Source organism: Octopus bimaculoides, chromosome 25, assembly GCF_046866305.1.
Source record: "Octopus bimaculoides isolate indiv1 chromosome 25, ASM4686630v1, whole genome shotgun sequence".
Classification (NCBI taxonomy): Eukaryota; Metazoa; Mollusca; class Cephalopoda; order Octopoda; family Octopodidae; genus Octopus; species Octopus bimaculoides.
Genome location: NC_142952.1, coordinates 36,507,345 through 36,520,155, shown reverse-complemented (window position 1 = coordinate 36,520,155; position 12,811 = coordinate 36,507,345). Strand labels below are relative to the sequence as shown.

General features: G+C 36.6%; 2 protein-coding genes across 2 annotated transcripts in view; one reads left to right on the top strand and one right to left on the bottom strand.

The window, feature by feature from the left end:
* The window catches only part of LOC106875001 (exportin-2), a 31,309-nt gene extending 27,827 nt beyond the window's left edge, over nucleotides 1–3,482 (top strand). Inside the window, exons 25-27 of the mRNA XM_089341882.1 lie at nucleotides 500–597; nucleotides 1,432–1,565; nucleotides 2,940–3,482. Coding sequence (XP_089198008.1) covers nucleotides 500–597; nucleotides 1,432–1,565; nucleotides 2,940–3,029 — 322 coding nt within the window. The 3' untranslated portion in view covers nucleotides 3,030–3,482. The remainder of the gene's footprint in view (nucleotides 1–499; nucleotides 598–1,431; nucleotides 1,566–2,939) is intronic.
* A 4,512-nt stretch (nucleotides 3,483–7,994) lies between these two features.
* Nucleotides 7,995–12,592, bottom strand: LOC149131162 (uncharacterized). Its single transcript, XM_089341937.1, has 2 exons — nucleotides 12,458–12,592; nucleotides 7,995–10,745 (listed from the first exon to the last, which is right to left on the bottom strand). Exon 2 carries the CDS (start codon nucleotides 10,730–10,732, stop codon nucleotides 8,117–8,119), a length of 2,616 nt encoding a protein of 871 aa, XP_089198063.1. The 5' UTR covers nucleotides 10,733–10,745; nucleotides 12,458–12,592; the 3' UTR covers nucleotides 7,995–8,116.
* Nucleotides 12,593–12,811: the final 219 nt, after the last annotated feature.

Sequence of the window (12,811 nt, the reverse complement as noted above, 5' to 3'; positions counted from 1 at the left end):
TATTATTGGCACCCCAGGCAAAATGCTTAGAAGTATTTTGTCCATCTATACGTTCTGGGTTCAAATTCCGTTGATGTTGCCCTTTCATCCTTTTTGGGGTCGATAAAATAAGTACCAGGTGAGTACTGGGGTAATCGACTACCCCCTCCGCTTTATGCCAAAATTTGAAACCATTACTACTACTACTACTACTTCTACTATTGTTGTTGTTGTTGTTAAGGGCATTCAGTTGGAAGTCTCATTAGAGTCTTGGTCAAAATGCCTTGTGTTTCTTCTTCCTCTTTATGTTTTGTCTTCAGATTCCATGACGTCAACGTTTCTCTTTTCTTTTCATCATCCTGAGCTGTGTATAACAAAATACACTATCAGTCAAATACTGGGGTCAAATTTAATCAAATGACCCCATCTCAACCACAACCCTGTCCCCCCACTTGAAATTGCTGACCTTGTACCTAGATTAGAAATTACTATTAATACTCCAATTACTGTTGTTATGTAGGGCCAGTCTACTTCAAGCACTGTTGAGTTTATTTGAATTGCCAGAAGATGAGTCCATTCCAGAAGATGAGCATTTCATTGAAATTGATGATACACCAGGTAACCTCTTTTTTCCTTCTTTTCTTTTTTTTTATTTCCTTCGTTGTTTCTAACCACAGACTGGATACTTCTTCCCTCTTCACCTTGCACTGTCTGTCAAGTGGGATAAGTGCTTATGAAGAAGGCTGATCTTTCGTGCACTGCAGTGAAACATAGTTGTTGAGTGTGGAGAACTTAGGGTAGCTTGAGGGATGCCTAAATGTCAGACATGTAATGAAAGATGTAGCAGACAATTGAGCTGCAAGAGAATGCATGACTGAGTATTAAAGGTATTGGCTGATGTTTGTAGGGAAGATGAGTGTGTTGGTGTGTGACCTGTTAGAAGAAATGTTAGCCTAACTGCAAAGTGGATGCAAATGAGTGCAGATGAGGGATTAGATCAGTAGTTCCCAACCCTTATATTTGAATTAGTTTTACCACTGACCCCTTTTAATATGCTTATCCTTATGTGTGTGTATATATATATATATATATAATTTTGAATTTGATTTACGGACCTTCAGTACTACCTTTGGGAACCACTGGATTAGATGTTGTATGTGCTGGAGAAATGTAATGATTAGTTGAATGTATAAATGTTAAAACCTGAAAGACAGATTGGTCATGCAAGTGAATTGTGAGATCAGTTAAATATTAAAGACATCCTCGGATATATTATGTGGTGATGACTATCATGATATGGATATATGGTGTGAAGGAATGAGTGCTAAGTATCAACCCTTTCTGTTACCAACTCACTGGTAGACATCAGCATGGAAAAGTGGATGTAAGATGATCTCAAGTGTGTTGATGGTTTCAAAACATAATTTCTCAATTTTTCTATTTGCATTGCAGGTTACCAAATTGCCTATTCACAGTTGGCTTTTGCTGGTAGAAAGGAACATGACCCTATTGGGAACTTAGTTCCAGACTTAAAGATTAACTTAGCCAAATGTCTTGGAAAGTTGTCTGAACAGAACCCTGGGAGAGTAAGTATGACCCATTGTGCATTTGATTTGCTTTTCTAAATATTTCAGCCTACAGCATCACTACTGTAGGCTTTGGTGACATTGCCTGGCCTGAGTTAGCTGTTGCACTCTCTCTAGCTGTAAAAATGCATCCAAATCACAGAAATCCTTGTTAAAGAGTTAAAACTTAGGCAAGATTCTCAACTCCACTAGATCTGTTTACATTCAACATCATTTGTATTATAAATGGTGAAGCTTAGACACAAACGACACTTGCTTTGCGACTCATACACCATCCACTTCTGACCTGATAAAATCCATGGACAGTGGCTTTAAAAGTCGTTTCCAAGATGCCGTGTTTTGTTTCTTTTGACCACAAGAAAACAAATGCTACACATATCAAGAAACCATAATCACACTGGACCTTCCTTTAATCACGAGCAGCACTTAGCTGGAATCCTCAGAACCAGTCCAGTTGTTGGGTTTCATCATCACTGGTGTTCACACTCTCTAATTAAAACATAAATAAATAAATCTTTATAAATAAGGGTTTCAAATTTTGGTATAAGGCTATCGATTTCAGGGGACGCGTTAAGTCGATTACATCAAACCCAGTGTTCAACTGTACTTACTTCATCAAGGCAAAGTCAACCCTGGTGGAATTTGAACTCAGAATGTGCAGACAAACGAAATGTTGCTAAGCACTTTGCCCAGCTTGCCACCTTTCATTGTGAATAACATCACTGAATTCTAACCCTAACTGCTTCAGGTGTTACCTGCCATGATGCTTGTAAATTGAAAGAAAAATCAACGATTCCACTCAATCACAATAAAATACATGTTGTAAAGAGGTTAAACCTTGTTTATGCAGAGGGCATAGTTCCTGTGTATGGGGCCCCAAACAACACTTTTTGAACTGCATTTACATACAGTTCATGACTAATCAACAACTGCAGTTATTTTCATTTACTTTCATCATCATTTAATGTTTGTTGTCAATGCTGGCATGGGTTGGACATGTTAAAACCCCAACAATAATTCAGCTGTAGCCTTTCAACTCAAGTTGAAAAGTATCCTGATGGTTCATATTAGATGGTTCATATTATTTAGTGTCAGTCATACTAACTTGAAAGTTCTGTTAAAAACCTGCCTAATGGTTGTTCACTAGAATTACCCAATGTACCATATCCATGCTTTCCATTTAGACTTTAGTTGTTTGAAGCCTAAACCAATACCTTTTGAAAATAGTTTCTGCTGTGGACATAATCAATTAGCTACTTTTTTTCCTTTCATGATTACAGTCAACTAATTATATTTGATTATCATATTAATTTTTTTTTTTAAACATGATATTTATGTTTTAATTTTTTTTCTTGTTTTTTTTTTTATCTGCAGTTGACTCCGCTAATCAAATCTGGTTTACAGCCTGAAGCCACACAATATCTCCAGATGTACCTGCAATCTGCTAGCGTTAATCTTATGTAATATGTGTGTCTGCTTGTGCATATGTATGTATGCCCTTTGTGTATTGTCATATTAAGACAGTCTATCTCTTTTTCAGTACATACACTACTAACATACATACATTCACTCACACGATTCACCAACGTCTGACTTTCATGCTGATAGTTCAAGGCTAATACTGCAGCATGGAAAAACCCACAGCTTGATGGCCCGATGGTCACATCACGATCACACTGCTCACACATGTTGACTTATACAGTTGTTATATTGTTATATCACACACAGTGACATGGTGACCACACACACACACACACAGTGACATTGTTTCATTGTGTGACCATCTAATGCTCTTACTGTGACTAACTGCATAGTGACCAAGCAGTAAAGTGTATTATTTATGTTGCTTGTTACATAAATTGTCCGAAATAAAAAAATTCAATAAAGAATAATAAATTTGATATTTTAAACAGAAAAGCTATTTGTTGATTTTTATTCTTTTTTTTTTTTTCCTTAGCTCTGTGTCAATTTTCTTATTTCTATTATTTTGCTGACCGAACAGGTTTTGGGTATTTTTGGTATTCAATCCGAGGTTAACCATGGTTCATTGGCCCAATTGCATTAAAAATATTCCATCTGTGATGATTCTCATAATTCTTTTTTTTGTTTCTATTTTTAAAATTTTATATGCATATTGTCTTTAGGACAATATATGAGCCATGGTATGTCTAGGACTACATTAACCAATGTGTCAGTCATTACATTATCAGGATTATCAGAGCTGTACTGATACTGCAAATGCGGAACTGATTTCCATTTTATGTCTCCTTCAGCTCTGGCGTCGGCTGCTGAGTTACTCATTTTACACAGGTTTTCTAATAACTTCAGTTTTCTACCATCTTCAGTAATGCATTGCAACTACAGTCTGATCATGCCACAACTCACCAATTGTCTGCAGAAATCCTTTTGTCTACTCAGGATTCATGTTAGTGGTCATAGCTGATGATCACTCAATGAAGAGGAAGAATTAATCTACCAAAGTATGCAATCTAAGACTGTATTATCTAATGTGTCCTTCAGCTTTCGTAATTTAGGTCTACACTTTTCACTGTGTCAGTCACAGTATCTCTCACACTATTTTATCCAATGTATCGACCATAATATATATCTAAGACTACATTTTGCCACCATTTTTTACTTCAGATGATAGAGTACAATTTGGTGGGAATATATATTTTTATGAGTGTCAAGGGAGACAAAGGATGAAAGGCAAAGTCGATCTCAGCGGAATTTGAACTCAGACGAAATACTACTAAATATTTTGCCTGGCATGCTAACGCTTCTGCCAGCACCATCATTATTTAACATCTGTTTTCCATGCTGGCATAGGTTGGACGGTTTAACCTGAGCTGGTGATAGTAGGGCCACACCAAGCTCCATTGTCTCTTCTGGTATGGTTTCTACAGCTGGATGCTCTTTGTGACATCAACCACTCCACCAAGTTTACTGGGTGCTTTTTATGTGGCACTAGCACTGGTATTAGTTTTGCAGGGGTGATGCATATATATATATGATATGCATTGTGTGATTAAAATTTGCATGATATATGACCAATATTTGGAATTCCATGTGTATCGAAAGAGGAAACTGAAAAGAACTCATGTATAATAGTTCAAGTTTCCTTTCACTTGTCTCCATAGACAGAAACATAAAAGAATGCATATAACAAAATGGAAACTGGAGAGTCAGTCTATCATGGTCTTCCAAGCAAAAACAGATGAATTTAAGACAGGCTGCTCCTCTGTGCTGATGACCTTGCTCTAATAACTGAGTCAATACCAAAACTAGAGATGAAGTTTCATGTGTGGAAGCAAGGTCTAGAATCAAAGGGCCTTAGAGTCAGTCTAGCAAAAACCAAAGTCCTAGTAAGTAGGAAGGAAGACAAATCACAAAGCCCTTCAGGTAGATGACCCTGTTCGTTCTGTAGAAAAGGCGTAAGTAGAAGCTCCATAAGATGTACCCAGTGTAAGCTATGGACACATAAGAGGTACAGCTATATCAAAGGAAGGTTAACTGGGGAAGATAGTTTTTGTGTGTGGCAGATGCACAGGGGTAATAAACACTGAAGATGTACAGAAAATAGATTCCATCACATATCAGGGGGAGAAGCTAGAAGTAGTTGATAGCTTCCACTACCTACGTGACCAAGTCTGTAAGTGGGGTTGGATGCTCTGAGAGTGTAGCCGCTAGAATAAGAATAGCCTGGGTAAAGTTCAGGAAGCTCCTACCTCTGCTGGTAACAAAGGGCCTCCTGCTCAGAGTGAAAGATAAGATGCATGTGTGCGAACAGCCATGCTCCACGGCAGTGAAAGAAAGGAAGCTAGTATGATCCGCTGGATGTGTAATGTCAGTGTTCATACACGACAGAAGTGTAAGCGCCTTAGAGAAGAGTTGGACATAAGAAGCATCCGGAGCACAAGCAAATAAAGTATTTACAAAAGTGGACCAATGTTCATTTTAGATGCCTAACATTAACCATCATAATTATGGTGTTGTAATCAGATAGAAAGCTAACAACTTTGTTAATGGAGGAAAATAACCATAAAAAGAAAGAAGAAGAACTGAAAGACTATAACTTTCATGGCATTATCTTTATTGGAAAGACTGAAGGACCTAAGATCCATTTCAGTTTCGAGACATCTACTTCCGAGAGATTGAAAGCAGTCTTGTTACTCTAAGCAAAAGTTTTCTTGGAGGCCTTGTATATTTGCTTGTGTTTGTACACACGCATGTGTATATATATATATATATATATACACGCGTGTGTACAAAATGTAACAACATGTGAATCGTTGGCGATTTTCGTCCTACGTCTTCCTTTCTATTGGACTTTCCTCTCTGTTTCTGAAGAAGAGCGGATGCTCGAAACATTGAACCAGTATGTGGGTTAAAGTGCATTCACCATTCGGCCTATTTGATGTCATCCACAGTAATGCGTCTGCTAATACTTTACATGTACTACATCCTCACGTTGTTGGTTTTTTACTTTGTATTATATTATACTTATTTATTGTACTTTTAATTATAATTTTTTTCTATATGTGACAGTGGATTTTCATCGATGAGTTCATAAACCTTGGAAAGGTATATATATATATGTGTGTGTGTGTAGAGTAATTATTGTATTAAAATTATAAGTAAATATATATGTTAATTATGTATAAGTATAAAATATATAATTAAAAATTTTGAATTTTAGATAAATGACTACATAAATTCTTTTCATTTTTTTTTCTTTTTATGTTTTCAAAATATAAGGTGACACTTACAAATAGACTAATAGCTAATAAATTAAAATTATTTGACTATACTCACATTTATAAAACAAATTATAAATTAAATAAAGAATGGAGTGATACTCTTAGAATTAGAACCACTGAATACCTAATCAAAAATAAATAGACAATTATAACTACATTAAATTTAAAAATCAAAATTAATTTCAATTGGTATCTTCCAATTATAAAAATATAAAAGAAAAATTTTGACCAATCAATACTTTTATAACATCCAACATAACTTGACATTATATTGTTTAAACTTGATATATATGACAATGAATGGATTCTATATACAATTCATGGATTACCACAGAAGAACAACCAAGGAGGTATATATGAACTCCAAAAATATCAAACCAAAGTTTATCTACCAAATATTATAAACGGATAATATAATGGATTCTACACACAAATATTATGAATCACTACTGTGGACCAACTAAAGAAGAAAATATGGATTAAAGTCTGACAGTAAGTATACTTATGAAAATGCAAAACAGTAACTTTTAATTTTAATTTTTAAATATTTCAAACAATCACCTTTTATATGATTACTTCATATCTATATATAAAAAAAAACATTCGATAAATTATACATTTCTAAAACTTTATATCTCTGAAGAGCAGAAGAGTTGTCTATAAAGAGTTTCTGGTAAAACCAACAGTTTTCCCTATATTTTAATAGCTGTTTTGCTCAGTTTCCTCCCTTCACATATAATTCACAAAAATGAAAATAATTTTCAATTAGAAAATTATTGTTTTCAATTAGAAAATTCTTTTAGACGTATTCATAACATAATAACAAATCCTTTCCGTACATGTTTATTTTTATTTCTTAAAATTCCTTGAATTTTTCTTAAATTTATTTTGTATTTTATTGATTAGAACCAATAGAACGGTATTGCTTTTAAATATTAGCTGACCATTTGCGTTGTAGGATGGACATTGGTCTTACCCCACTTTTGATAGGGGTATTATGATGACAGTCTTTTGTTAGTCAAAATAACATCGCACTTCATTTATACCTAAATTATTTCTTTATTGATCTAATTACGTAATGATTCCCAACTCTGTTTACCATAACTAAATTTTATTACTATTCTATGACGTAGTTTTTAGTTTTTAACTCATGACCCCTGTTATAAAGATAATCCCATTTACCCCACCCTATAACGTTTATCTTTATCCTTCCTCAATACCTTTTATCCTTACCATCTGATGAAGCTTTGGAGTTCAATTTTTGTATCAGATGTCAACTTTAGCATTCTGGACCCCCCAAGTAGAAACAGCTGTAAGAGTGGAGTTTTATTTAGCTATTCTTATGATTATAATAAATAAATCTTACTGATGTTTATATATATATATATATATATATATATATATATATATATATCATAATGGAATAGTTACTGTGGAGCATTGTGTAGAATATATTGTATAAAGGATTGTGGGTAAGGCCAAAACAATGCGAAGTAAATGCAAGGTAAATCACAAGAAAACAAATATATAAATTGATATAGACTTGTATTCAATATTTCGGGGTTGTGACCTTATTTTCAAGAAGTTAACGAATGTTGGTGATGTGCGTGTGTGTGAAAATGGGGTCATAGCCCCGAAATATTGGATACAAGGTAAATCTACATTAATTCATATATTTGTTTTCTTGTGATTTACTTCGCATTAATTTGGCCCTACCCACGATCATTTATATATATAATTATTAGTCATAGTGTTGTTGAGCTTACGGTGTTATTTACAGGTTGAATAGTTTTACTGATAGGTTCGGAAAGGTAGAAAAGTATTCGGTGCGGTCTGGTAGTGGGGGTCATACTCGTAATAAACTTTGTGGCTGTCGATGTTCGGTTTGTAATCAGTGTACCCCGGGTAGATACCGAACCTGTACCGATATCGTGCTGTGTACGATATCTGCTTAGGATTTGCTCTAGGGATTGTTACCACCGGAATGGAGGACTTTGATGCCCACTGCTTTCGAGGATGGTTCCTAAAACCGCCAATGTCCCAGTTGTTCGTTGATCTATGAATCTCGTCCAGAAGTCCGCCCCCAATTGATTTTCTCCAATCTGGATAAGGAAAAGATTCGAACCAGTGTCTTTGATTTTCAACTTCTGCTATGTCCTTCCGCAGTTGTTGCTTCATTTTGCCCTCGTGGAAACTGAAAGTTTTCCCGAAGCGGTCAAGATTGAAACCTTCATGTCTGGCTAAGAAATTATTGGAATGGAATGCCATTTGATGAGAAACAGCATCTTCAGTATCAGCTGTATTAAAGGGCTGAACGTGGTGGTTATGCAACGTGAAATCGAATTCAGATAGATCGCGTTTCTTTCTGGTCGATCGAAGTTGCTTACGATCTTGTAAAATATTCGATGAAGAAACTGGGAGAACACCTTTGGTCCGCAATTTAGGTTTTTCTGTTCGGTTACTTTTGTTTTCGCGAGTGATATCCTTCTGAGAGTGTTCAGTCTTTGAATTTGCTGCTGAAGAGCAGTTGGAGAGACATTTCTTCACGTCACCGCCCTTGGGTCCAACATTTTGGCTATCTCTTCCTTTTTCCGAAGCTGCAGAAGTCACTTTCTTTTCAGAAAACTTCTTCAGTAACCAATTTGGAAATACTGTTAAGGGAGATTGGAATCGTTTGTCACCATTTTTAGATGCCGTAGGAAAACCGTTTCCAGTTTCAACTGAGTCCTTTAAGTTTCCATCGAATTTAGAATATATCGATGTTACCGCTAATATTTTCCCACTCCGATCACTCGGTGCTGTATTAGAGGAGAAATCCAGGTGTGAAAAGTTATCATTCTTCAAATTTTGAGATGAAAAATTATTATTTCCATTATTTGGGTGGTTTCTATGGAAATGGTCGCTTTTAGCATTGTTGACTATTTCGTGGCGATTTAGTTGTTTCGGAGAATTTCCTAATCTGTCTTTATTGTTTCGACTTCGAGGATAAGGAAATCTTTCGAAGAAAATATTTCCGTCAAATCTTCGTGAATAGTCGGCGGCGGCGGGCGTATTCTGTGATTGTTCGTCAGCCGTTGACCATTGACCCGGCATCCAAGGTCCACCGCCAACAAACAAGAAATTCGATTGCTTTGGATATTGTCTTCTCGTCATTTCAGTCCCATCTCTTTGGTTATTTCCTGACGCTTCTGCTCCTGCGCTTTTGTCCAATTTTACTACCACAATAGGAATTTTTTGACGTTCAACAAAATTTGTGGGTGAGAAAAATGGAGCCCATCGATTCTCAAGTTGGAAATCATTAAATCTGAAAGAGTTTTCTTTCCCCGGCCATTTGCGTTTTGGTAATAAGTTTTTTGGTTTATTATCAACAAATTCTCGAAGACGTGGCGGTTCTCTATAGATACCTCTTGTTTGACGCTTCGTTCGCCGCGGTGGCGCAATAAGATCTCTTTTCAATACAGGTTCTACTGAAAAGACAACTAATTTATTTCTAAAATTTGGATTTTGGTTCAGCTGAAGATTTCCACTTTTTGCCAGAATGATTGGTACATTTCTCTGATAAGGATGAGAATTACGATCCACACTGTTTTCGAATGCTGCTTGTTGCAGACTTTCAAAACCATTGTTTTCTCTACCAGGATAATATTGTTTCGCTCGAAATTCTCTGTTAAAATTTAAGCGATCAAAAACTGGGGGATATCTTTGTATTTCGGTATTTTCCACTCTCTCAGCTGCTGGACGCCACATTAAATTCCGATTTGGAACAACCGCGGAATTGAGTTGGAATATCTCGACGGGTTGAACACTTTGTACGGGATATAGAAATATTGGTTGTTCATTTCTAGTGTCATCCGGCCTGAACCATTGTCTTCTTGCATGAGACTCTCGTGCAGGTAGATGCATAAATCGACCGTCTTCAATGGGATGATCGAAGCTTTGTTGGTGTTGCTGATCAGCATCGACAAATCGATCATTTCGAAGAAATGATGGCGACTGATCTTGGCTGTGTGTTCTGCTGGTGGGCTTTAATGGTTTGTCTTGAGACATCAGCTTTATCAACCACGCGGGATAATTTGTCGAATTGGCTGGCAAGTCTGGAACTCCTTTGAATTGTGGATGGTCGTTCCAAAACTGTCGCGAATCTTCCTTTCTCGGAAATAGTGGAAAGTCCGGCGTTGTGTTTGTGTGAAACTCATCCCGCTGCTTCTCGTGATGGTCCTGTGCAGAAGAGTACTGTATTTCAGCAGTGGTTTGCAGTAAAGGTTCCACTGTTGTACTAAGTGTGGTAGCTTGCTCGGTATTTTCGGGAATACCTGGAACTGAGGCGTTCAAATTTTCACCAAATACACTTGATACAACGACGAACAGACAGAGGATCGCAATTGACAATGTCTTCTGACCACACATTGGGAATATTCGCCTGGAAAGAATATAATTAATATTTAAATTCGTAATACAGTGGATAGAAATGGTTTGTTGATGGAATGAGAGAGAGAGAGAGAGAGAGAGAGAGAGAGAGAGAGAGAGAGAGAGAGAGAGAGAGAGAGAGAGAGAGAGGGAGGGAGGGAGAGACAGAACGGCAGACAGACAGATAGATAGACAACTGAACATTTATGCATTTTATGAATGTAAAAGGATGGTGGTAAATGAATAAAGATGGGGATAAAGGCGAATGCAGCGAATGATGAAAATGAGATGTGGTCCTTTGTGAACATCAGTTTGGAGGTGGAAAGGAGGAATTAATAGGCACCCAAGCATTTGAACCGAGTATTCGACCTGAGAATAATTTCTTCCATCACTCCAACCAACCTCCAAAACCCGAAGCCACTAAGAAAAAAAGAAAGACAAAATGTCTAATTGCTGTTGAGGGAAGAGTCAAGCCCTAGTAATCTATATTGTAAACTAGCCTTGGCTCATAAACCTGCCCCCGCATATCAATCAATTCTAGCGTAGGAACAAGGCCTCAAGTTTTGGAGGAGGTTTATTACATCGACCCCAATGCTTGGTACTTATTTCCTCGACCCCAAAAAGATGAAAGGCAAAGTCGGCCTTAACGGAACTCTAAATGTAAAGATAGACGAAACGCCACGAAGCATTTTGTCCAACAGGCCAATAGTTCTGCCAACTTTCGCATGAATTTATTACGTTTTGGGCGAAGCTGTTTTAAAATGATGTTGACAATATTCAGTTGGTGGAGGGAATATTAATTTACTGAGAACTGTTGCATTCAGATTAGCTTCATAAAAGTATGTGAAAGTAATAATAAAATATAAACAACTACAGAAACTGTAATTTTACTCTTACATTTTTCTTTAAGATCCTTTTCACCTGTGAATGAACTATTTTCAGTAACTTTGTTTTCATTGCCTCTTACTAGACAGCCATTCTGGTATTGTGGTAGATCTGTTACTGGCATCTATGCAACGATGAAGTGGTTATGCTCACGACTGAGTAAATAACTGCCATATATATATATATATATATATATATATATATATATACATATATACATACAATACATACATGTACACGCACGCACACACATACACACTCGCACACGCACGCACACATTCACACACACACACACACACACACATACACACATTGAATATTAAAATTGTTTGAAAACAAGAATGCATTAACACAAAAACACACCAGCCTGGATGCCTTTTGGAAACCGTCAACCTTTCCAAATCTGCTGGAATTTTTCAAACTAATCCCAAAAGTTTGTTTGGGACATGTGGACCGTAAATGTGAGTCACAATGGTTCAAGACGTTTCGTGTAAAGTGGCATTTCATAATATTGTTGAAAATGTTACCAAATTTATTAAATTTTTATAATTTCTCATCATTTTTTTAAAGATGTCGAGTTGGCAGAATCGGTAGAGCGCTGGACGAAATGCTTAGCGGGTATTTCGTCTACCGCTACGTTCTGAGTTCAAATTCCGCCGATGTCAACTTTGCTTTCATCCCTTCGTGGTCCATAAATTAAGTACCAGTCAAATACTGGAGTCGATGCGATGGAGTGTACGCCCTATACACACACACAAATGCAGGCCTTGTGCATTTCGTAAAAAGGATTATTATTATAATAAAAAATTTCTTAAGCAAGAAAGTGATGTTTAGACTTACGTTCTGTTCCGATGCGAAAGATTCAGTGTCGATTGTTGAAAAGCATTGTTGGTTTTGTGAGTGCTTGTGTATAAGAGTGTGCAGGTTTGTGTGGGTGTGTAAGATTAGGTTGGGTTGGAGGGGTGAAGGAGAGAAAGTCACAACAAGACGGATAAGTTGACGTAGGTAGATTTCAGGTGAGAGTTTGCTTTAATTGTTCCTTCGTTATTTTGTTCTATTTTGATTATTTGGAGGGTAGAAGGTAGGGGGGGGGGCACGTCAAAAAGAAGTGGTTCTCGTGACAGTGAAGAAAAAGAAGAAAGTAGAAGACAAATATTAAATTCGACCGATCATACACACACACACACACACACA